Genomic DNA, 26,470 nt, shown 5'->3' on the forward strand with positions numbered 1-26,470 from the left:
GCATTTGTCCTCTTTATTTTTCATGTATCTTGTGTATTTTATTTGTTTGTTCCAATCACACACGTTTGCTTTCAGTAGCCAATGTGTAAATCACTAGCTAGGCTTTATACTTGATGGTGGTCACTATCATGGCGCACCATCATCCACTCACTTTCCTCTATACATGTACAAACAAAACATGCAACTGTTTGGTGAGGTCTTCCTATCCAAAAACCAGTGATATATACCTTCAATCAATCTATCTAAGTGGGAGAAGCACTGTATGGTGGAACAATTCACACCTTCAAAGCTCAAAGGACCAACTTCATAATTGCTTGAATGCATTGAGAACTGGTCAGGACGTGCTCAATCCTTATATGGTTGTTGATCATTGAGTGGCACCTTTTCTGATCTATGGCCTAAAAAATCAGTACTTTACAGGTGGTGGGGATATGATATATGAAAGGTACAGGCAGCCATTAGTTCCTTCAGACTTTTATTTAATTGTATGAGTTGCCAAAGGGGTGAGAATTGAAATTACTGGTTATGATCATTCAGTCCAATTGAGTTTTCACTGTGGTTGATCTGCATTTGACTCATCAAAATATTTACTACCAGTAGTACAAGATTTGGAGATGAATTTTTCCATTTGTTTATTTGTTTTGCTGTGGGTCAAACCTGATATGTCTCTAATGGTGATAGATCCACAGTATGTAAATTAAAACTATGAAGGACAACATGGAAGATCAGACAAAATGTACATTCTCATTGTATGTACAGCACCTTGGACAGTCACCAATCCTCCCCTATGGTAGAAGATGATATCCCAAGTGAAGAAGCAAATGTTGCAGTTGTATCACCACTGAGATATCTCTTTAGGCGATCCAAGTTATCAGCTGCATCAAGCATGGTAGGCCTAGTTGATGGGGCTTCCTGGGTGCAAAGTAGACCCAACTCGAGCAGTTCGCCAATTGCGACTTCCCACATTTTCTTAACTTCAGGAGACTCATCTCTTGCAGCTCTCATCAAAGAAGGGTCTATCACCCTTTCCACCCTTCCATTATAGTGGCTCTTCACCCATTTATGGAGGCTTAACCCGCCAACAAACATGTCATCTGTGGGTTTCTTTCTAGTAACCATCTCAAGTACCAAAATGCCAAAACTGTAAACATCTCCCTTTGTGGATGTACTTGAACCAAATCCATACTCTACATGATAAAAAGGGTTGTTGGTTAAACAAAATTTTATGTACTACATAGGCTAAAGATTAATTAAAGATTTCACTTTAACACTACATATTCCAGGAAGCATGGGTACAATGCAGCAGTACACTATCCAATTTGAATAAAATTGCTAAAGATTGATCGACCTAGCAATGCTAAAAGACCATCAAGCTTGATGAGATCTTCCCCATGTAAGCAATTTTTGTTGCCAGGGCTCCCTTTATTTGCTTTGCAAATCTGAACCAGATATAAAATTTGCACCAGGTTCAGTTTAGCACTTGTTTGTATGGAAATATTATTTGCACTAATTACAAAATTTGTACTTTTTTTTTTGTCTCAATTTCATTACAAGATTTGCACCACTTTCTTCCAACCTCAATTCACTCTTATATGAAGTGGGGATCATCACATCATCGTGCTTCCTACCGGACTCCCAAACAAATAACCCCCCCCCCCCACCATCTCCATTCTCTTCCATATAAAGTAGGGACCACTTCATTTTACTTCTCACCATAGATAAAGTCAAATCTCAAGCAAAAGTAAAGCAGAATTTACCCTCAGCTACTTGCACTCTCAATTCTAACAATTTTCTTTTCGATAGGCAATAGGCTACACGATGGGGAGGGGAGGGGAGTAGCCATCCCCCAAACCCAAACCCCTAAACCCCCAACCCTGGTGAAAGCCAGATCGACTCGATCCCTAGTCTCTGCTATAAACCAGCTAGAGACTTTATCAACAAGCTAGATGACACCATATCTTTGTTACATGATAATGGTTTCTAAGAAAAATAGGATTCATTCTGTACGTATATTCGTTATTCAGTTATATCGAATAAAAAAATTCTTTAAATTTGTGTTACTCTAATCTTGAAGAAAATAGGGAGGAGAAAATGTACCTGGTGCAATGTATCCAACAGATCCACTCAACATATTTGTAGTAGAGTTCCCCATGTTGTCAACAATTCCACCATTTCCCCCTCCTACAGTATTCACCAACCTTGCAATCCCAAAATCAGAAACCAGAGCAGTCATGTCTTCATTTAGAAGCACATTACTCGGCTTCAAATCACAATGTATTACTCTGACAGGAGAATGGTGATGCAAATAAGCCATCCCTTCAGCTATGTCACTGCAGATGTTGACCCTCTGTATCAAGCTCAAATCTGAAGAACCTGAACGCAGGCCTATTTCCTGGTGTGGGTAGAGGTGGCTCTCCAAACTCCCATTTGCCATATAAGGAAGAACAAGAGCCTTAAAATCTGGTAGACTACATGCTGTAATGATTCTCATCAGGTTTCTGTGACGAATTCTCTTTAGGACTTGGCATTCTCTATCGAAGCTTTTTGTAGAATTACCACTTTGCAACTGTAGTACTTTGACTGCAACAACAGTCCCATCGCCTAAGAATCCTCCATAGACATGTCCATAACTACCTGAACCGATCAGCTTTTCCTTATCAAATCCTCCGGTGGCCTCTGAAAGTTCTCTGTAAGTAATTCTTGGAAAGTTGGATTTCAGTGTTGGCGTTGAATATCTGAACATTTCATCTTTCCTAGAGGAAAGTATTCGTCTCATGTGCTGGTAACAAATCACACATAATATCGTCGATATGAATGCTGAAACAGAAACTACAATGCAAATCATGATCAAGAACATTCGTGAATGAATCCATTCATGACTTCTTTGGCAGATGGGTATTCCAGGAACTGATCCGCATAGATGTGGATTGCCTAAGAAAGAAAGATTTATGGCTGAACTGAAAATGCCACCAGTGGGTATCAATCCATTAAAATCATTAAATGAAAGATTCAACTGAGTGAGAGGGCATCTACTTAAGCTTAATGGGATCTCACCAGATAAAAAATTGTTAGAAACATCCAGTGACTCTAGATTCCGAAGTTGACCTAAGGATTCTGGAAGCTTTCCTTGCAAGGAATTGTGTGACAGATTGATCAGCTTTATTGCAATACAGCCTGACAGTTGAGGGAAGATGATCCCACTAAAATTGTTCATGGACAGGTCAATCTCTTGCACCGATTCCATTTTGCTAATCTCAATTGGCAGAGTTCCTTGGAGAAGATTATGTGAAAAGTTCAAGAACATCCTGATCTCACTTAGACCTGATATTTCTTTAGGGATATTCCCTGTTAATCTGTTATAAGACAAATCTAGCTTGTGCAAATCCTTGCACTGTCCTATGCTAGGAGGTATTGCTCCTGAAAGCATGTTATTGTTAAGGAACAGATAATTCAGTCTACTTAGATTCCCTATGCTTGCTGGGATCTCTCCGAATAATCGGTTCTTAGACAAATCGAGCAGACCCATTGAAGTAATCCATCCTAAAGTGGCTGGAATTTCTCCAGTGAGTGAGTTGTTTGACAAGATCAGCTGTTCTAATCTCAAATTACCTATCTCTCCTGGAATTGTTCCATTTAGAAGGTTGCTTGACAAATTCAGCAGTGTAAGGTTCATGAGGTTTGCCACATTTGGAGGAATGGACCCAAAGATTTGGTTTTCTTCTAGGTGGATAGTTAACAATCCAGTCCCTAGTTGATCAAATTTGGTACTGGACAAGCTTCCTCCCAGTCCCATACCTGCCAATTCAAGCTCTGTTAGCTCAGTGCAGTTCATAAGAGATGTGAAGAACGGCTCAAGATTAGTGTTGCCATCGTGGCTGACCATATCATTGTATGATAAATGAAGAAAGTTAAGTTCTTGCAGCTTCCCTACAACTTCTGATGGCAATTCACCAGAGAGATGATTATTCTCCAAATCTAAATTATATAACGCTGACGCATTGGACAGAGAAGCAGGGATTTTCCCAGTCAAGTTGTTCTGAAATAAGTTGAGGCACCAAAGGTCAGGTAGATGTCCAATGTCTGGAACTTTTCCGGTGAGTAAGTTGCTAGAAAGGTCAATATAGGCCAAGGAAGTGCAGTTGATAAAAATGGATGCAGGAATTGCACCAGTAAGGCTGTTCCCTGCCAGATTGAGATATCTTAACTTAGAAAGGTGGGAAAGAGAACCTGGTATCCTACCTTGCAGATTGTTTCCAACAAGCCGTAGGAGACGAAGGTTGCGTAAGGAGGCAAATTCAGGTGGAATAAGGCCATGTAAGTGGTTATCTGAGAGATCAAGGAGCCGGAGACCGGTGAGATTTGCAATGAAGGGAGAAAGCAGGCCACCTATATTGGTCCCATTGAGCCAGAGTTTCACCACTCGATGGCGCCACCTGTTGCAATTGACGCCTGTAAATGTGCACACGTTGGATGATTGGTCCCAGTTGGCAAGTACAGAATTTGGGTCTGATGTTATAGTATCTCTGAAGGCCAGAAGAGCAGCTTTGTCTGTTAGTAGGGAGTGTTGGTGGAGTTGGTGATTATCAGAGAATGGATGATCAAAGGCCAAAACCATATATTGAAGTAATAGTAGAACTAACATGGTTCTCTTGAGTACCATGGTTAGAAATGAATGTGGCTGACTTTGGGTTCCTTTTATTTGTCACTCCTCCCACCTATGCGGCTGACCTTGCAACCTTATGATAAATAAATTAATCATTAAGGAGAAGACATGAGAGTCTGGTTGAGGAGCAAGAGAGAACCACCACAAAAAACTTGCTGAGAGAAGATAGAGTGATAGCACTGAGAGGGTGGAGCTGGAGGTGGGTTATGACTTGTGATGATAGTGGGAGCTGATTTTCTTTTGGGACAGAAGTTCTATACAAGGTATGATTTTTTGTTGGACTAGTTAGTTCTTCTGTTTTCTATATTTGCTTCATCGGTTGCAACTGTGATGAGTAGATTCTCAACTCATCAACTTAAGCATCCAATTAGGGCCGTAAAATATTTGGAGATTGATGGGAAATATTTCTTTTTGGGGATATATGGATGGTCAGCATAAAGAACATACTAATCCACACACTACCCACAACGTCAATTTGTGTACTGTACTAACAATTGGTAGGAAAGCATAAAAAAACTAGAGCGGAATTAAGTAACATAACAAAATAATATTGTAATATCTACAATACTTATTTTTGATTTTAATAATATATTATAAGTTGATAGATAAGAACGTATGCAAGAACAAATACCGTGAATTCATTTGCACTGGTGTAAATGCATGGGAGTGCAAATAGTTTTAGTGTAAATTATTCTTATTTATTTTTGCTTTAAATTTGACTTTGTCTTATTTGTTTGTAAGAAGTAAAATGATGTATTCCACTAGTCCTCAAAAAGAATGGAAGTTCGAAGTGGGTTGTTTGTTTGGGAGTGAAGTAGGAAGCAAGATGATGTGGTCCCCTGCCAGTCCCCAGAGATAGAATTAAGGTAGGAGAAAGTGGTACAAATTTTGCATAAAATTTTGGGATGCAAAATTTTTACTATTAATGAATGCAAATGGATAAAAGGTAAAAAATTGATATCAATTTGGAGTACAAATCATAATTACAAATAAATGGAAAGCTGAGCTTGGTTCAAAATTTGTACACGATTGCATCCAATTTAGATTTACACTGCAATCAAACAGAACCAAAGTACAATTAATATAACTCTCTAGACTAACAAGGATTGAATGAAAACAATTGCTATAGGAAATACTTCAGCTGGGAGTAGAAAAGCAGGGTCTCTATAGACTATGCAAATGAGTGTCATTTAGATCACCTTTCATTTTAATATGATTTAAAGTAATTAAAAGTTTGCAATATCTGTGGGATGATGATGACCCTAATTGGGAGACGCATTATAAAGTGACATAAAAAGCTTTGTTCACATAATTGTGATGTGCTTGCCAATCTAGTTTGCATCCATCGACTTTTTCAGAGGTGTAAATCAGGCCGTACCACCCGTAGCCTAGCACAGCCCGGCATGAAGGCATGTGGGCCGTACCAGGCCCAGTACGATGGTCCAGGCTGTATCAGTAGTGGGGCACGCTCAGCACACCCGAGAACTAGCTGTTGGGGACTGCCCCCCCCTAAAACGGCTAGTTTCAGCTTTTTGGTTTTTTCTTTTTTAACAAAAATACCCCTCAACAGCTATAAACAACTATATAGGAGGGAGGAAAATGACACAAATGCCCCCAAACAACTAGTTTAGGGGGGCATTTTGGGTAAAGTGATAAATAAGTTTACAATAACCAAAATACCCCTCTTAAGAACTTAAAAACGGTTAGTTTTTAGGGTATTTTGGGCAATTGAATCATTTTCAATTCCTATAAATAGCCCTATCCTCCACCATTCTCATCACACCAATTCCAATTCTCTTAATCTCTTCTCTAGTTCTTATACTCTCTCAAGTTTCAATCTCCTAATCTCTCAAATTCTCAACCTCTCATACATTTTCTAAACTCTAATTGATTGATTCTCCAATTCTCAACTTTATTGAAGTTTCAACAAGAAGTCTTGCTCAACCAGCTCAAGTATTTCAAGTTAACAATTTGGGAGGCTTGGATTGTTGGAGCTGAAAGGCTTCAACCATTAAAATCAAGTTGGGATTCTGAATCGACAATCTGGGTAAGTCCAATTAAATTAATTTTTATTTTTTGGAATTTAAAAAAATTGTTGATTCATCTCGAAACCAATTCTCCAACATGTTCAACAGCGACGATATTCAGTTGCAGTATGATAGTGTTAGCACTGATATTGATGCTATTGATATTGATGGAACTTCCACCCCTAGTACTGATACTAGGGAAAAAAAAAGAGGGCCTCTAAGTTGTTTACCCCGGTTTGGAAAATATTTAAAGTAGAGGAGAAGGGAAAAAAACTAATTGCCAAACATATATGACATATTTTAACTATTGTAGCAAGGGTGGTATTGATCATTTGGGCAGACATTTGCTCACCCATAGGAAAGAAGAAGAAGAGGAAGGGAGAGACGGGGGAGGGGGGTTGGTACATTTAAATATTCTAAAAAAAATAGGCAAGAATTAGCAAAATACATTGTACATGTTTAACAACCATTTTTGTTAGCTGAAGATCCTAAAAAGTTTATAGGAATACTATTAGATCAGATGCAATAAAATTTTTTTACATATAAACAAAATTTAATGTATATCTTATCAAATCTTAATTCTAAAGTTGCACTTCTGAATTTTGGACTTCTAAATTTAACATAAATTATATTTGTGTTACTAGTCATTTAATTGATAAAATGGATTTTAAATAAAAGAATTTTAATTTTTACTAGGCTTGAATGGCCACATATTGGCCCAGCTATTGCTGTAAGCATTTTAAATACTTTACATGCTTATGGAATTGACAATAAATTATTTTTTATTAGTTTTGATAATTCTAGTAATAATGATTCAACAATAAATATTTTAAAATCTCAATTAAAACCATGTTTAAATGGTAAGTTATTTCATATCAGATGTGCATGCCACATCTTAAATTTATGTATTAAGGATATTTTCAATATTATTTCTACTCATATTTCTAAAATTAGAAATTGTATTATATATATATTAAAAGTTCTAGAGAAAGAAAAAAATAATTTAAATGTTTATGTCAAAATTATGGTTAAAATATAAAAATTTTATATTAGATGTTAAACATAAATGGAGTTCTACTTATGCTATTTTAGAAAGTTGTATTTCTTACGAACAAATTCTTAATGATTTTTATAATACAAAAATGCCTACTGATATGTTATTTGAGGAAGACTGGCAAATTGCAATTTGTATAAGATATTTTTTAAAATATTTTTATGATGCAACTAATGAATTATTGGGTATTTATTATCCAACTAATTGTAATTTATGTTATCAATTTAATGGTGATTAGTGATCGTTTTGCAAAATATAGAAATAATCCATAATTTAAAAGTAATGTTGAAATAATGGAAATTAAATTTAAAAAATATTAGGAGAACATTTCTTTTATTCATTTCTTAGCTACAATATTAGATCGTAGGATTAGGAAAGATGGTTTAGATGTTTTACTTGAAACATATTTTGAAAATATGAATATTGAAATTAGAAATAAAAAAGAAGAAATTAATAGTTTATTATTTGAAATGTACAATTTATATGAATCTTAAGTAGTAAGAAATAATTCTACAAGTTGTATAGCTGCATATTCCACTTTTGAACTTGAGCCCAATGGTAGAAGAGAGAAACATTTTCATTTAATAAGTAGAAGGAAGAAATCCGCTACCTCAATAACAAGTTCATTTTGAACTTAATTTTTATTTACATGCAAATTTTTTTACTTTACGTGAGGGAACAAATAATTTTGATATTGTAGCCCAGTGGAGTGAACACTCAAAAACTTATCCAATTCTCGCAACCATGGCATATGAACTACTAAACCCTCTGATGTTTACAATTCCATCAAAGTTTTGTTTTAGTGTAGGTATTAAGTGTTGGACGACAAGAGAAACTGCATGAATGATGAATGTCTAGAGATGTGCATCTGCTTTAAAGATTGGTTGGATGCTGAAGACAGATTACAAGATAGAGGGCATGACACTACACTCGATATTTCACCTAAAGTAGATGATGAAAGTCATGAACAATAGGAGAAAATTAGAAAATGATGAAGTCAAATTTTTTTTTGTATACTCACTCAATAGTTGTATAGCATTTTTTCAAACTATTGTAAATTTTGTTTTAATTTTATTTAATTTATTTGCTATTTTTTAACAATGTAATTTTGTATTTTCAATTTATATCTATATTGTATTTTTTATATTTTATTAATTTATTCCATTTTCCAGTTTTCATATTTCATTAATCCAAGTATCCAACCATTGTATGATTTGTAATTTTGTATACTCACTTAACCATTGTATGCACCTGGATTGATGTAAATTGAGGTGAGGAAGAACTTTTAACATCTAACTCCACTTTATTTCTTGAGCCTTGTATTTTATCTGCATCATAAGAAATGAAAGACTCATTTCTCGGATGAAGCATAGCAAATTCATCAAAAGTAATATCACTGCTAACTATGAATTTTGGTGATTTTGGACTAAGACATCACAACCTATATCCCTCCACACCTGAAACATAACCAACAAATATACACTTCTTGGCCCTAAGCTCAAGATTACCTTCATTAACATATGCATATGTTAGATAATCAAATATTTTCAAATTTGAATAATTAGGAGGGTTTCTAAACCATACTTCTTCTGGAATCTTACATAGATGGGGATGGATTTATCAAGTGACAAGCTATATTAACTGCTTTTGCCCAAAAATCCTTGGAGAGACTTCTAACATTTGACAACATGCACCTTGCTTTGACAATAGTAATGTGATTCCTTACAATGCCTTCATTTTTATAAAACTCATTAAATTCATATTCACAAAAACTCTAAATCATCATTTGTTTTTAACCTCTTGGCCTGCTTTCATATTTGCTTTTCAAGCAATGTTTTCCATTGTCCTCATGCCTTTCATCACTACAAGAGCACCCTTATTGACTTTCAAAACTCCACTTTCAATTGAATATTTACACCCATCAGCATCTAGAGTGCCAAGAGAGATGAAATTTTTCTTGAAATCTGGTACATGTACATTTGTTAGTGTTCTCACAACACTATCACACATTCTAATTGGAATTTTTCCTTTTCTCACAGTTTTACAAAAGGCATTATTACCCATCAATATAACTCCGCCATTAATAGATTCCTAGGTGGAGAACTAGTCCCTATTGGGACACATATGGTAGAAACAACCCAAATCCAGAATCCATTCATCATTGGATCTAGTTTTGCCATTTGTCACTAAGAGAACATCGGGATTCTCATCCTCAACCACACCAACCTCTATAGAGTTATTCTTTATCTTTTCTTCATTTAGGTTTTTACTTTTCAATTTATAACATTCTGACTTAATATGCCATTTCTTATGACAATAGTTGCAGGTCAAGTTCTTATGTCTAAATTTTTATCTAGACTTCGATTTACTATTTGAGCCCTTATCCTTAACCTCCCTCTTGCAAACTATACAGAGTCCTGACTATCACCCCTTTTTGTGGTCAAGTCTTTATCAATCACCTCTTTAGAGAGTAATGATGTTTTAACATCATCTGTAGTAATGGTGTCACTCTCTAAAAGACTTATATGAGGGTGGTAAGGAACAAAGTAACAAAAGGGCTTGGGCTTCATTTTTAACCTTAACATCAATATTTTACAAATCCATGATAATAGGGTTAAATTCATCAATATGAGATTTGATATGTATACCTTTAGCTATACAAAATAGGAATAGTCGTTGCTTCTAGTAGAGCTTACTAGCAGGAGATTTTGACATATATAGGGATTCCAACTTCAGCTAGAAACCTGGCCATAATGGTCTTTTCATGAGCAACTTCCTCTCCCTTGGTAGAATCACCATTCCTTAGGAATGATTTCCCCCGTTTGATAGGATCACCATTCCTTTCCTTTCCCATAGGAATGAGATCCCATTCCAATTTATTTCAAATCCCATCTGAACCAAATAAACTATGAAACAGACCATTGGGATTCCAATTCCAACTGCAAATAAAACAAACCTTTAATGTTGAGGATAGATGGAGCCCAAGTGCATTCCACATGCAACTCAAGTATTGTTTATGATAATATGAACTTGGTGCAGACAATAAGAACAACCTGACCCACTACTGCTAGTTTAACTATGTAACACAAGCTTGATCCATTCCCTCCCTCAAGGTATAAACCATGGAAGAAATGAATTTGATCCCAACCTCCCACTAATAAATAGAATTGGATCCTTATACACGTGAATCTGATCCAATTATTGAAACTTAAGATCCGAATCTGCAATGTCAGACTTGGATTAGATTCAGATTTAATCCAAAACTGCTTTGTTGTTACATACATACATGATAATATCTTAATTGGACTTGGATTTTAATAAGATCAGATGGGGTCAAATCCGCATCTGATCAAATTGTTAAATGGATCCAAGCTTTAAGATCTGAATCCGAAATAATGGATCAAATCAGGTTTTGAATGGATCAAAGTTCATTGACAGCCCTAAAAATAGCTTTGCACTCACCATTTGCAGCTCATGCTCTGATTGTGATTAGGCTTGTGATAAGCCAAAGGTTCAAAGCTGAAGCATGGCTCAACCCAGCCAAGCAAGGGGCCAAGGGCATCTTTAACCTATACTTGGAGAGCTATTTTCTCTATCTTTTCTTCATTTTTGCAATATGTAAGGTATGTATGAGGTTCTTTCTCACAATAGAACTGAATTTTCAGAAGATCTTTGGTCAGGAACTGCTCCTAAAGGACAAATTTCAAGTCCTTTATTGCTCTATGCACAAAGAAAAATTACTTACTCATTGTGTCTCTTGTTCCAAACAGGGATTAGTCTAGGGTCTAGGTTTAAGTAGGGGTGCAAGTCAAGCGGGTTGGGTCGGGTTTTAGCTCAACCTAGTCCCAATCCTTAGAATTGGATCTAAAGCCCAAGCTCGAGCCCAGGCTTGAATTATCCAACCCAAGCCCAGCGCGCACTAAATTTTAGGCACTTGGGTTGGGCTCAGGCCCGAGCCAAAATTGAATTGCTCATTGTTTCCACCCTTTGTTAACATATTCTTGAAGATTGAAGACCAAGTATTAAGATTAGGGGTGCAAGTTGGGCGGGCTGGGTTAGGTTTTAGCTCAACCCAGGCCCAACCCTAAGAATTGGACCTAAAGCCCGAGGTCAAGCCCGAAATACCCAACCCAAGCCCAGCCCACACTAAAATTTTAGGCACTCGGGTTGGGCCCGGGCCCAAGCCAAACTTGAATTGCTCATTGTTTCCCCCCATTGTTAACATATTCTTGAAGATTGGAGACCAAGTATAAAGATGTACCCTATAGAAAATTAAAACATAAAATATAATTAATGAAAGATTAAATAATGGTTTAAATTGCATATTTTCATGCAATGACAACAAGCAAATGAAAGGAAATCAATTAGAAAGCATTTGAAATCCGTCCATCATGAACTAAAAATTAGTCCAAATCAATCCTTCAACAAAACTAAAAATTTACATTCAAAATTAGTCCCTCATGAACCCATGCATAATAGAAATAAGATAAAATAAAATAAAGAAAAACATAGCAAGGATCTGATATGATATATGTATCTTTTGTCTTTGCTTCACCAACACCAACAATGTTTATGAAATGTAACCAAAAAAACCAATGGCCTGTAGGTGTTTGTAGGAAGAAGAAGATCAAATATTGGATAATTACTTGATTGTGGTGCTACCCAGAATAATAATAATAAAAAAAAGAAGGGATACTAACAGTGATTATTGAATACATGTTTTTCTCTTCAAGATACTAAGCAGTATAACAGTGATTTTGGCTACAGGCCTACAACTACAGCAACGTTCCAACATTAGAACTTAGAACTTGTGAGTTTGTGATGTCATGATTTGTGAACCAAGACTCCAACTCTCGTTACTCTGTTAGTAATAGTATTAGGGTTTTAGAATTTAGACTTTTAAGAGGTTTTCACTTTTCACTCATTTTAATTTGGACTTTTGGGCTTTTGGTGGTTTGGCCTTTGAGTTTCCTTAATTAATGTCGCCAACTTGCTATAATGTCATTTGAATTAAAAGAATTTGAAACGTCAAAGTCTCATAGAGGAACAAAGAGTGGAAGAGGGAAATCATGTTTAGGAAAAGAAAGTTAAGAAACTAATTAATGACTTTGAGTAATGGCATTGACATTTGACACATGGCACCTAATATTAAATTAGTAATTTACTAATTAGACAACTACCATTAAATCAACATAATAACATATTAACAGACGATTCATTGATTCAACTATATACTACATGTACTCACATCGGACTGGGCTCGGGTTGGGTCAGGTCGGGCTCGGGTTACCCAAGTCCTCAACCCGATCCCAACCCGAAAAAATATAAAAACCCACCTTTTCAAGCCCAGGCCCAAATTGAGGCCCAGAAAATTCAACCCAACCCGTGAAAAAAATCGGGTTGGGCCGGTACAAGCTCGGGTTAAGCCCGCCCAAGTTGCACCCCTAGGTTTAAGGAGTGGTTTAAGAGGTTTTGAAATTTCAAACGTTCTCTCACTTGTTGAGTCCTTGAAGAGTGTATTTCTTGATGCCTCCAATAAAATTTGGATTGTTATTCTTGCTCATCTGTTTACTTGTACTTTTTTCAAGTTCTTTACCCTTGGACCTTCCACCTGGTTGGGATTCTCCAAGTGAGACTTAGGATGGAGGTGGACTGGTACAAACCAAGATTAGGGCTTCTAGTTGGAGATATTCCATGTTAAAATTTGAAAGAACTTTCAAAAGAAAAGGCCCAATTAGTATCTCTAACCTCACATTTACTTTCTTTATAGAACAATTGTTAAACTTTATTTGACCTACAAATCTATTGTCCATTTGTATCATTTCTTTTCTTTGTGCCCTTGTAGGTGCACTCCTTTGGCGGATGGGGAACCTCCAATAAAATTTTTACAAAACAATTGTGAAAATTGATTTGTACATAAAGCTAAATTTTGTAGGTTAGGTGAAGAATTGTTCTCTCCTATACCATTTCCTAAAATATAGTAGGATACTGATGTGTAGAATCTAGTTCTATACTCTTTGATTAAGACAGTGAGTAGGTTAACTACCGGAGACAAAACTAGTAAAACTGGTTTATACAAATTCTTTTAACCTTGGTTGATTCCCAGTGTAAGAAAAAAAATATAATGATAATGATGCTGCCCATAATAAAACCTGAACAGTTTTGTTGAAAATATGCTATGAACGTTGTTTTATGGTATACTTAAGTGGTAATTGATTTCTGTTTTGTTTTTTACTAGAACAGTTTCAAATGATAATTAATTAATGATTATGGTGTTGTTCATTATTGTTTAGTTTAGTATCAACATGAAATCTGACATGTCTCTTCTCATGTTTCAGCACACATCTTGTTCAGTTCTGACATGATACCTGAGTAGGATCAGGACATGGATTCAACAATGATATGGCTTGGATTCTGTGCTTAGAACATCAACCTACTTAATAGTCTATTGATAATCAATTGAGGTAAGGGAAAATCAATTTAATCAGTTGAGTGACCTACTTAATAGTCTATTGAACACTAATCTCTCACAATTTTACTTCTAAAAGAAATCTCTAAGTTTGTTTCTGTCACAAATTTAATGAGTCATCCGTATGTTGTTTTGGTATCATCTGTCACGATTTCAAACAGCTGCTCTGCTCCAAAGAAAACATACTATGTTGTTCCTTTTTCCCCAAGTTGTCCATAGAATTGTTGTTATCCAACATCTCAATATCTATATGCATGGACCTATGAAGAAGCCCTTGTGTGACATTTCTATTCCTAAAATATAGCAAGGTACTGATGTTCAGAATCCGGTCTTATACTCTTTGATTAAGACAGTAGGTTAGCTATTGGAGACAAAACAAGTAACACTTGTCAATTAATATAAAACATGAAAAAAAAAAAAAAATCCCGTAAAAACTGTGGTGTGTGCCCCACCTGCATTGAATGGGGTGGGTTTTCTTGATCATAATGGGGACGAGGCGGGGATGGATGGAGGAAATAATTTTGCACTAAATCGGGGATAGGGCAGAGATGGGATTTGTATATAATTTCTCGTATCCAGTGGTAGATTATTAAAATATTATAGATTTAATATTAATTTTTAAATACCATTGAATTTCCCTAAATTCTAAAATCCTAAGATCCCATAATCACAAAGTACCTCCAAATTCCCATAACCATATATCTAAAATACCCTGAATTTTAATGTATTTTTAAGTAATTTATTTGGGGCTCGAAAAATTTGAAGATTCTCCATCCCCAATGGGAGAAGGGTGCCTCGTAGGTATGGCAGCAGGGTAGGACGGGGACAGGGAGCCACTCCCCATCCCGTTCCTGCAAAAATCCCTATCCCCGTGAGTTTTTATAATGTTAACCATTTTATTTATTTTATTTTATTTTAAAATTAAAAATAAAATAGTTAATATACATATTTTTAAAATACATACATACATAGATGTACACATACATATATGCATATATTAGTGGGACCGGATTCCCATATGATAGGGATTAGGGTCCACATTGGGCGGGGAGTGCTCTCCCTGTCCCCGCCCCATCATTGCCAATGGGGATGAAAATTTCTCCATCCCCGTCCCCGCAAGGGAAAAATCATCCCTATCTTTGCCCCATTCAACGTGGATTCTATGGGGATCAGGGATACGGGAAAGTTGTCATCCTTAATGCCTCACCCTACCACTAGGAATGGGGGTGGTGATGGGATAGGGGATTTTGTCTACAAGGTGGGGATGGGAGGGGGTGCCCTGCCATAAACCATTGTTAATCTAGATGGTTGGACTGGTCAAGATATCAGCTTTTCTTATTTCACTTGAGAATCATTGTTTTTCAGAAAATTGTTGAAATGGTCAGCAACTTGCTGACTTAGGCGGTCGAACCATACCTGTTCCATCCAGATAATGGTTTTTAGGCAAAATTTTTATATATATATTTTTTCATTTTCTAAAACATCATAGACTGATTTGTTCAGACCGGATGGACGGACCACCGACCCAGAAATTGGTGGCGAAAATCGATCCAATTCCACATCGGTTTTTAAAACATTGTATGGAAGTTTAATTTTATACTTTACAATTCCTTTTAGAAGTGTTCATATACTAATATAGGTGAGTGAATGAAGTTGGGAAGGGATGTCAACATGAGAGTAGTAACATGACAAATAGGAATCCCCTTCTCTGATCTAATTTAGTGTCAGATGCACATAGTGAAACACTCAATAGTGCTACAATATTTTCTTCAGCATATACAAAACGAGCTTTTCTGAACCATAGAATTTGCATTATTAATTTATAAAATAATAATTACAAGAGGACCGTTTTTTATAAAATAGATACGATAATAAACCATATACAATCATGTTCATTGGCATTTTCAAGTAGAATAAGGACCACCTATTACAAAAGTTCTATGAATAAGTAATCCATAATCTACAAACCAACTTGCTTATTATAAAATAATTAATAAAGTTTCTGGAGATATATCAGACATTAGAAATCATATTCGAAGACAACGAAACATCAATTTTATATTAAAATATGCCAGGAATTTAACGGGCAATTAGGGTGTTGGACGGGCTCGGGTTGGGCTTTTCCAAAATTTGAATAGGCCTGTCTCAGAGACCCAAGCCCAAAGCAGTGTAAAGTGTATGTCGGATCAATCCTAATTGCACCACCAAGGGCGATTGTTTGGTTTAATGGTAAAATTTCTCACGAATAGGAGAGTGCAGATTGGGTAATTGTCTTTTTTTTTTCTTCATACATGAGGACTCAGAATTATAGAACGAGCAATGTGACCCAATCAAGAGTGAATAGTTGTACATATCGTTGGTGTGTTCATTCTTGACTGGGTTACATAGCACTGTTTATGCCTGTTTGTAGTAGGTCCAGTGTGAAGATATATGAATGACTTTTGGTAGAATGCAATAGTGAAATAGGATTTATGCAAGTAATCCTATATAGTTGTTTTAGAGGCCATTTGGCAACTCTTTTTATAAGATTTTCTAGTAGACCTGACAGTTTGTAAGTTTTTGCATTAAGTACTTAATAGTTTAAAGACTGTTTGGTTAAAGCACATCTTTTCATGTGAAGACAAGTTGAGAAAAATGAAAAGCTCCATTCGAAGTTCCCTGAAAATAACAAGTAACGGGCTTTCCATATCATTTTAGGGCTACGGCTTTTGACAACTAGATCTTTCCTCAACTAAATCTGACAGCCTGCACAAAATAACGCACCAGACGAGGCCTTTGCAGTTCTGCATTTGTGGCATCTTTGGAAGGTGAGGTGCAAGAGAGTAATGGAAAATGGGGAATTTTTACCATCCTCTATCATTTCAGCTGCTGAAGCCTAGTTATGAGAATTGTCATTTATTAGCAAATCTTTTGAGTCACCTGATAATGGAAACAGCACCTGAGTTTTTATCTCTTGTATTTATGGAGGATCTATAGAACTTCCATTAGGCTATTTATAAAAAAAAAAAAACATATTAACATTGGTTTGACAAACACATGGGATGCGATATGGTGAGTTTGATGGTGCTAGTGTGGTTCAAAGTATCGATATACCTCTGTATATCCATACTTAAAAGTATTGATATGGTGAATTTGATATCCAAAAATGTGTTGTTGTACTATAAAAAGAACAAAACGATAAAAAATAAAAAGATTTTTTTTTGTACAAGCTCCATTTAGTTGTAAAATAAGTAAGAAACAACATAGAGAAAGGTGTATAGTACCCCGTGCTGGACCTTAGGCTGTGTTTGGTTGCAATGCAAATAAATTTGCACTGATGCAAAATTATGACAGTGCAAATGATTTGAGTGTAAATTCTGACCTATTTTTGTTTCAAATTTTAGTTTATCTTGTTTGATTGTAGTACAAATGCAATAAATTAAAACATGAAGCAAAATAAAGTAAAACCCAAAACAAAATTAAATGAGAATTTGCATTTTTTTTATTTGCACTCTCATAAATTTGTGCTAGTGCAAATACAGTTGCATTGCAACCAAACACAGCCTTACTATCCATGGCATTGGGAGGTGGTTTTCTGGAACATAAAAAGAAATGAAAAACTTGTCATGCTGCAAGAGATTTTACCATGCACCAATCAATAGTTAGGCACCTAGTAATGATGACACAAGTCAGCTTTAATGCTATGTTTGGTTTGAAGAAAAAAAAGTAGGGAAAGGAAAAGAAAGTTAGCTGGGGAAACTTTCACAAATGGTGTATAGATTTCCCTATCTTTTCTTTCTTTTCCCTATTTTTTTCTTCAAACCAAACATATATAACCTAAAGGAAATGCAGCACTCTTACTATTATAACTTGTCGGAAGTTTAACAATTGGCTAATTAATTATCTAGTATCTTCTTCATGGTGTTGGTGTTGTCGATTATAATAGTAAAGATGATATATGACCTGAAAAATGAAAAGAATTCCTAGTAAGCAAAGATAAAAAACAAGCATGCAATAGCAGACAATCTTTTTTCGGTCCTTTCCAATCCTTCTACAAAATTCATTTGCTTTATGGAAAAGTTAGCTTAAAAGGACATAAAGTGAAAGTTGTTTATGGGAAAGTGACCCCTGTGAAAATGAAAGCTATGGAGAGGACAAAGTCAGAAAATGCTAACATGGTGTTTGGCAGTGTTTTTCACAAGAGGCGCCAGATTTTGCTGCTGGGTTGGCTGTGTATTACTTGTTATATAATTAATCATTGTTCTGAATGTTAGTGCATATGGGTCCTACAGTTATGAAACTTAACGCTGTTAGTGCATATGGGTCCTATAGGTATGAAACGCTGGCAATTTTAGTTGTGATGGGTTAGGTAGCAAGAGATACATATAGCAAGCCAGCAGTAGGTCCTGAGTGCTTTCACAAGCATCCTCTTAGGCTGCTTTTGTTTGTGATATAAACGTTAAATTAGGGTATTTATGTATCTTGGTTCGCGCTTGTAAGTATTTGGTTGTCATACAAAAATGTAATGATTAAGATAAAAATATATATATATTTTTTTCTAACATCTTTGTATTGTGTTATTTTTCAGATATAAACTTGTGCTCTTCTAATAATTGGTGCTTTTGACAAAAAATTAAGGCATTTAATGGTGGGGCCCATACTTTGCACCGATTTCAAACAAGCAACAAATATACAAAAAACATATTACACTTTGTATTCTAGAACCATAAAGAGGGTATTTATGCAGAGTGCATATTTGTGTTTACAACGCAACCAAACACATACTAAGAATTGGGATACCTGTTCTAAAGACCTGATCAGAGTTGACTGTTCCTTGTGATGGATGGCTGTGGACTGTGGTTAGAGCACTCCGACCTAGAAGAAACAAATAAAGGATTTGAGACGTAATAGAGAGAAATCCAATCCAAATTAGGGAGAAAACAATGGGGGGGGGGGGGTACTTGTCCTTCCTAATCTGTATAACACACACATCATCTAGCATATGAGATGCCATATTATTAGGGTTGTTCACAAACAATGCCAAGCCGACCAAACCGGTCCAACCCAATTCGATTTGGTTGGTTTTTTTTCACCACTAGCCATTTTGGGTTATGAAGAAGGATAAACTGATAATTCGGTTCGGTTTCGGTTTTCATGTGTGAAAACCAAAACCAAACCAAACCAAATTGAGTTAGTTGGTTTCTGATTTTCTAGTGTTTCCCTAACTAGGTAATATTTATCCTAGTTTATTCTTTTTAGTTAGTTAATTATTTTTAACATTAAAGAACAATAAAACATTAGTTAAATGGGAATTGGGATTGTTTTCTTTATTTTTTGAGTAGGAAATTTTATACTATAATGCTGTTCACAAACAATGCCTAACCGGCCAAACCGACCCAAACTCACCCTTCATGTTTGGGTCGATTTTGCTTAATGCCAAGTCAGTTTCGGTTTTCTCTTTAAGTAACCCGATCAGGTTGGGTTGATTGAAAAAAATCTATTAAACAAACCCAACCCGACCCGTGAACAGCCCTACATAATATATAATTGCTTAACCCAATGTTTATTTCCCTACTTATAAGGTGAGGAATATGATTGGTTTGCACCTTGGGAATAAGACACTCAATAAATCAATTGAAGCTCATCCGGACAGAGACAAGTGTCTCACTAACCATGGATAAACCAAATGAATTTTCATTAACATGTAAGAACTAGAAATAAGATCAAATGTAATCCAATAATAGTGGTTTTTCTGTACATAAAAAATTATATTCAAAGAAGCAACCAAATAAAACTTTCTTTTTACAATTTTATTATTATTATTATTATTATTATTATTATTATTATTATTATGTAAGGAAAACTTGTATGTAAAAGTTCATGACAGAAATAACCAAATTTACATCAACAGTACCTGGCCATTAATAAATTTTTTAACATGATGAGGATTAAATGAGGACATATGGCCACTTTGGTGGAGATGCATGCTGACAAGATGGTTAAAGTGCGTTGATTTTATTATTTTCATTATGATACTTCGGAAAAGTTGTCAACTTTTTTAAAATTTAAATGTACCACATCACTTTAATGATTCAACATAATCGGGGTGATTCAAGAAATCAATTTGATGATTCAAGAAACACTTCCTCTCATGAATCCCAAAGCAAATTGTTGCGACAACATTTTACCAAAAAATGGCTTTCCTGTAAAATTACTTGGTGCCAAACACCAAGGATACAAAACCCTACGAGGTGGGTGGGGATCCAGTTTGCCTGCTTTCTTCTCCAAAGTCATGATCAACTTAACAAGAAACATCTTCAAGTGTTAGGGTGGTAGGGTTTGCTAAGTACTGTTTCAGCCGATCAATCTCAAGGGCCACGTCCAACGTGGAAGGTCTCATTGAAGGAGAGTTCTGTGTACAAATCAAACCAAGCTCAATCAACTCTAAGATGATTTGCTTCCATGCATTGGAGCTGTGATTTCTCGGTGTTGGTGGTGGCGCAAACCTAAGGAGGGCTTCTTCCATTATGGGCTCAAGGTCATCCGAGTAACGTCTCTTCACCCATTCATGCAGGCTTGAACCTTGGTGAAACATCACATCTGTTGGTCTTTTACCCGTCAAAATCTCTAGGATTAGAACACCGAAACTATAAATATCTCCCTTTGTTGAAGAACGCTTTCCCATTCCGTATTCTGCATCAAATCAAGCCAATTAAGCACAGGATGATATAAGAATGAGAAGCTTGTCAATTAATTAATTACACTATAGATAATCAGGCATAGAATTTTTCATGGGTTGGGCTGGGCCGGGTCGGGCCTAATTCCGGATTTATGAATTTTATATAATTAATTATTGGTTATACATAATATTTTATATTATATTTATATAAAAAATATTTTATACATTTTGTAAATATGAAATACCACATATAATATGTTATGCAGGTGTGTTGGGCCTAGATTCAGCCTTGAAACTTATGCCCAAATTAAAGTTCAAAATTTCGACATGATATATGGCCCATATTGGGATTGGGAGTATTGTATTGTTATCAGTGGGGCTGCATAAGAGGAAATATAAGGGGTTTGAGAATTTGGGCATTTTTAGAGGTAGGTAGGCCTAAGACCAACCCCATGATCAATTTTGAGGGAAAAAAAAAAAGGTTTTATTGTATCAAAACACTCAATTCGCATGTTCGTACATTTTGAGTGTATTGATACCTATAAACTTTAGCCCAAGCCCAAATTTCTAAGATGGGCTGACCCCTAATCAAGCCCCATTGCCAGAGGGCTGCAAATGGATCGACTCAAATATAGGTAGGCCCAACTTTGATTTCTTTATATTGATACTTGAATTGGATAATGTATATCGAATTTAGGTCAGATTTAAATTGTATTCAGACCGCAATCGGATATTGAATAAATAAATACTAAACCAAAAAATTATATATTATTAACAAAATGGTATAACAATGATTTTGATATCACTGTTCCCTAGTGGAATACATTGAAATTTAACTTTTATGAGATTATAAAAGGGTGGAATTTGAATTACCCTTAATTAGATTGAATTGGGAGAATCTAATAATGTTTGCACCGTTGCCCAGCCATTTGTATAGAAAGCCATCTAATTAATAGATTCTATTTTTATTACACCATTCAATCATTTCTTGGTGACAATCTGGCTGCACTTACTCAGACATTCCAGACTATCTGAATTAAGCTAAGAAATGGCAAATTTTCATCCAGACCCAGTTTAAATTGGGTTGAAATTGCCCAAATCCTAATGATTTACTCGAAGAAATTGAGTGGGATTGATTGGCTGGTCATGATTTGATACCTGCATTAACATCTTCTAAACTAATATTGCAAGGAAACTACTTACCCGGAGCAATATAACCAAACGACCCATATAACAGGCCGGCTGTGGAGTCCATGGTAGACAACGAATCAATTGTGCGAGTAATAGCCTCATCCTCACCACCACCTTTCACTAGTCTCGCTATCCCAAAGTCAGTTACCAAAGCAGTCATGTCTTCATCCAGAAGTATGTTGCTCGGCTTTAGATCACAGTGTACAACTCTAACTGGACAATGGTGGTGCAAGTAGGCAACCCCTTCAGCTACATCGCTGCATATGCTCACCAACTGAGCCAAGCTCAGATTAGGGCCTGAACTGTGGCTTGGGTAGAGATGGGTCTCTAGACTCCCATTAGGCATTAATGGGAAAACAAGAGCCTTAAACTCAGGACTGCTACAAGCAGTAATAACCCTAATCAGATTCCTGTGTCTAGTCCTCTTTAGTACCTGGCATTCTCTTTTGAAGCTTGTACAGATCTCTACACCCATCCCAGGATCGAAGACTTTCACTGCAATTCTTCTATTTCCCTTGAGAGTACCCTTGTAAACGTGCCCCAACCTACCTGATCCAATTAGGCTCGAGGAATTGAACCCATTAGTGGCTTCTATGAGTTGTTGGTAGGAAATTCTAGGGTACTCTAGCTGTTTTCTCTCTTGTTCATCTTTGCTTAATTCCCCAGCCCCAAAACTTGCTGCTAAGTGTCTTCTTTTTGACTTGTTCCTTAGTCTGTACACGAAGAAGCACAGTGTAGGAGTTAAAAACAGTAAGAGAAGAATTTGCAAGATTACTAAGTGATGTTTACGTTTCTTCCAACAGGTTGTCATTCCAGGGATGGACCCACAGAGACCTGAGTTTCCTTGGAAGGAGTCTATCGTTAGTGTTGCAAATGCTCCATCTTTTGTTATGCTCCCAGAGAAGTTGTTAAAAGATAGATTCAGTTCTGTGAGAGTGGGAGATGCCTGTAGAGATTCTGGTATTTCCCCAACCAAATGGTTTGATGATAAATCGAGCACTCGAAGATAAAACAATCTGCCAATGGGGAGTGGAAGTGGGCCTTGCAGACTATTTCCTGAAAGGTTGAGGTATTCTAGTGCAATGCAGCTCCCAAGTTGAGGTGGGATTGCGCCAGATAAGTTATTGGATGAAAGATCAATGGCTAGAATCATGTTCATTTTACTAAGCTCTAATGGCAGCGGCCCTTGCAAGAGATTGCTTGATAAATTCAAGTACAACGTCAAGCTACTCCATCCTGCAACTACTTCAATTGGAATCATCCCAGAAATTTTGTTATGAGAAAGATCTAAAATCTCTAGGTTGGTGCATTTCCCTAGACTTGGTGGTATTGTTCCTGAAAGATTGTTTTCATAGAGCATGAGTCTTCTTAACTGAGAAAGATTTGAGAAACTATCTGGAATTGAACCCAGGAGTTTGTTTCTCGATAAATCTAGAAGACCCAAGTGGGAAATATTGCCTAAAGCTGAAGGGATCTCACCAGTCAGTGAGTTGTTCGATAAACAGATCCTCTCCAGACCTCCAATTCGGCTTAACTCAGGTGGAATCGATCCGTTAAAAAGATTGGAAGACAAATTTAAGAAGGTGAAGTTCACAAGATTGGAGATGCTTGGAGGAATGGAACCAGAAAGAAGATTCTCTTCAAGATGAAGTACTGCAAAAGTAGTAGAAAGATTACCAATAACAGAAGGTAACTGTCCGCCCAGATTATTTCCCGCCAATTCGAGTGTTTGAAGGTTAGAGCAGTTAACAAGAGAAACAAAGAAGGGTTCAAGGTCAGTGTTACCGTTTTGACTAATGAGGTTGGTGTAGGACAAATACAGATACTGCAACTGTGGTGTTTTATCCACAGTTGCTGCCGGCAACTCTCCACTTAAAGAGTTCGATGTTACATCAAGCCATTTGAGCTTTGTTGAGTTTGCAAGGGCCTGAGGAATCGGACCCACCAGCCAGTTGGACCACAGTTGAAGACGTTTCAACCCAATTAGCTTACAGTGATTCCACAAAGGGATCTTTCCGGTAAGAGAATTTTCAGACAGATCTATATTACTCAATGAAGAGGAGCCATTGCAGAAAAGTGACTCCGGAATCTGACCCACAAGCCTATTACTTGATAAATCAAGATATTCTAAGTGACTCAGAAAACCAATTTCAGCAGGAATATTCCCTTCAAGAACATTATATGTCAAGTTCAGATGTGTGAGCATGGAAAGTGCTCCAAGCTCAGCTGGTATCGAACCACGAAAGAAATTTTCCGATAAATCAAGCACTGATAAGGAGGACAAATTCGAGAGCTCAACAGAAATAGTCCCTTCCAATGATCGGCGACCGAGATCAAGCTTGACAACTTGATCTCTCGCACTGTTACATGTAACACCTGTCCAATTGCAGATGTGCAGACCCGAAGAACTCCAACTCCCAAGAACTTTCTCGGGATCGGAATCAATACCAGACATGAAAGAGAGAAGCGCAGCTCGGTCGTTCAAACTTCGAGCATTGTCTTCTCCATAGACAACAGGAAAGAGAATGACCAAACAAAGAAAGCTTGACCTTGCAAATGTACAGAAACTCATCATGATTATTATCAAAATAGCTCTTCGCTAGGCTAAGCTTAGAATTTGACGAAGACAACCAAAGTATGGACAAATCAGTAGCTTCACCACCCTGGTATTTAAGAAGATAAAGTGGTCTCTCCCTACGTACGCGAGGAAGATAAAATATAGAAACAAATCCAGTCTCTAATGGTAGTTTTTGCTTAATTAATTTATAATTAGTAGTGGAGAATGATCAAAGAAAGAAAATTAAACCCATCATCATGATCTTCACAACCGCTCTTCTTTAAGCTTAATTAAAAATTTGACAAAGACGAAACCAAAGAATGGGCAAAAACAGTAGCTTCACCCATCACTATCCTCAGCCCTTCAAGAGTAAAATTAGAATGATAGGGTACGGATGTAGTAGCCATGTTAGGTAAGCATAATGAGTGAACACGTAATAGCTGTGTGACACATGTTTCAGCCTTTCATCCAAATGTTTTTGCTCCATTAGACAGAAATTATTCATTATTTTATTATCTTTATCAATAATTAAAAATAAAAAAATAATGAAAAAAAGAAAACGTAATGGATAATTTTTGTCTAACGGAGCAAAAACGTTTGGATGAAAGGCACATTAATTATGACATGTGTCACACAGCTATTATGTACTCACTCATTGTGCTTATTTAACGTGCCTACTACATCCAGACCCGATAAAGAAATCAACAAATCAAGGGGCAAAGATCTTTGTTTAATTGGCGCCTTAGTTCTTTGAGTAGAAAGTCAACAAGTCAATAGAGGAAACTTTTAACGCCATGTGGATTGTGTAACCAAGGGAAAGCAATTCACAATAGGGTGTGTAGGTTTGACATGGAACTGAATGGAACTCACCTCAATCAATATGACCTTGAACTTATCCTATCCAACCTGTTACAGGATAGGGTCTGGTTCCAATTCTTGGAACCAAACCCCACTTAAGCCAGTTTTAGGGTCTAGGGGTTTACCCTGCCCAGACTGACCCGATGAATTGGCCTTGGTGGAACCAGTCTAGGCACCAAACTTTTCTTGAAATAAACTCCAAAATAATTTTTGAGGATGTAAAGATTTGAACTCAAGCACTCATGAATACAAAGGTCATAGTCTCACTTGACCATTGAATTTTTAATTGATTTGATCATTTGTTTTAATTTTAATATTTGAATGTGTACAATAAGTACTGTAAAAGGTAATATTTACAAATTTAAATTAGAATAATAAGTTTTGAATCATATATTAACATATTATGATAATCTACATATTAAATTCCTCAATTTAATTGATAAAGATAATAGAAGTTTTAAACCATATATACTATATTTATTGGAAATCAAAATTTTGAAGAACATGTTTCATTTTTTTGAAGGGCTATACAAGGAAAGAATAGGTTCAATAGGACCTTGGAACCGACCTTGAAACCACTAAGGCCAGAACCAACCCTAGAACCAACCTTCACAAAGTAGATTCCGATTCCAAAAACTTGGAACCAACCCCTATAAGGTAGATTCTAGGTTATGGCATAGAACCGAACCAAACTGACCCATGCTCACCCTTAGTGTTTAGTATTGAGGGTGTTGTGCATCATGATGCCACCAAATAAGTTCCAAGTAGGCATTTTGACAATAGCAAACGAAAATGTTGTTTGGTTGTGTTAATTAATTCTTTTCTTGGATTGTGAGAAATTGTTTGTGGGTGTTGTATGGACATTTTATCCTATATAATGCCTAATGGCACATATGTGTAACCATCATCAACATCCTCACCTTATCCTAATATATGGGGCAGGCACTTAGTGGATAATATGAAGGTAAATTAATTCATTCTTATTTGGAACTT

General features: G+C 36.2%; 2 protein-coding genes across 5 annotated transcripts; both read right to left on the reverse strand.

Moving 5' to 3' along the window:
• Nucleotides 1–502: 502 nt before the first annotated feature.
• Nucleotides 503–5,005, reverse strand: LOC104609218 (putative leucine-rich repeat receptor-like serine/threonine-protein kinase At2g24130). Of its 4 annotated transcripts, none has more exons than XM_088892719.1 (3): nt 3,055–4,993; nt 2,098–2,931; nt 503–1,187 (listed from the first exon to the last, which is right to left on the reverse strand). In XM_088892719.1, the coding sequence occupies exons 1-3, from the start codon at nt 4,658–4,660 to the stop codon at nt 772–774; spliced, it is 2,856 nt and encodes a 951-aa protein (XP_088748845.1). In that variant the 5' UTR covers nt 4,661–4,993; the 3' UTR covers nt 503–771. The 4 variants fall into 4 exon arrangements, 3 of the variants coding, with proteins under 3 accessions (XP_088748845.1, XP_088748846.1, XP_010273774.1); XM_088892720.1 differs by having other exon boundaries at nt 504–1,187; nt 2,098–3,795; nt 4,240–4,991; XR_016079310.1 differs by adding an exon at nt 1,310–1,439 and having other exon boundaries at nt 1,059–1,187; nt 2,098–5,005.
• A 15,264-nt stretch (nt 5,006–20,269) lies between these two features.
• LOC104609161 (putative leucine-rich repeat receptor-like serine/threonine-protein kinase At2g24130) lies at nt 20,270–24,634 on the reverse strand. The gene is made up of 2 exons (XM_010275397.2): nt 22,075–24,634; nt 20,270–20,885 (listed from the first exon to the last, which is right to left on the reverse strand). The coding sequence occupies exons 1-2, from the start codon at nt 24,632–24,634 to the stop codon at nt 20,494–20,496; spliced, it is 2,952 nt and encodes a 983-aa protein (XP_010273699.1). The 3' UTR covers nt 20,270–20,493.
• Nucleotides 24,635–26,470: the final 1,836 nt, after the last annotated feature.

The sequence above is a fragment of the Nelumbo nucifera genome, chromosome 8 (assembly GCF_055504915.1).
Source record: "Nelumbo nucifera cultivar China Antique chromosome 8, China Antique-T2T, whole genome shotgun sequence".
NCBI lineage: Eukaryota > Viridiplantae > Streptophyta > Magnoliopsida > Proteales > Nelumbonaceae > Nelumbo > Nelumbo nucifera.

Bases quoted from the DNA above. Each gene is read 5' to 3' on its own strand.
- LOC104609218 (XM_010275472.3), bottom strand. From the start codon at position 4,660: ATGGTACTCAAGAGAACCATGTTAGTTCTACTATTACTTCAATATATG. The intron at 1,188-2,097 runs GTACATTTTCTC...TTTATCATGTAG, and splicing joins TGTTGGATACATTGCACCAG to AGTATGGATTTGGTTCAAGT.
- LOC104609161 (XM_010275397.2), bottom strand. From the start codon at position 24,634: ATGAGTTTCTGTACATTTGCAAGGTCAAGCTTTCTTTGTTTGGTCATT. The intron at 20,886-22,074 runs GTAAGTAGTTTC...GATTTGATGCAG, and splicing joins GTTTGGTTATATTGCTCCGG to AATACGGAATGGGAAAGCGT.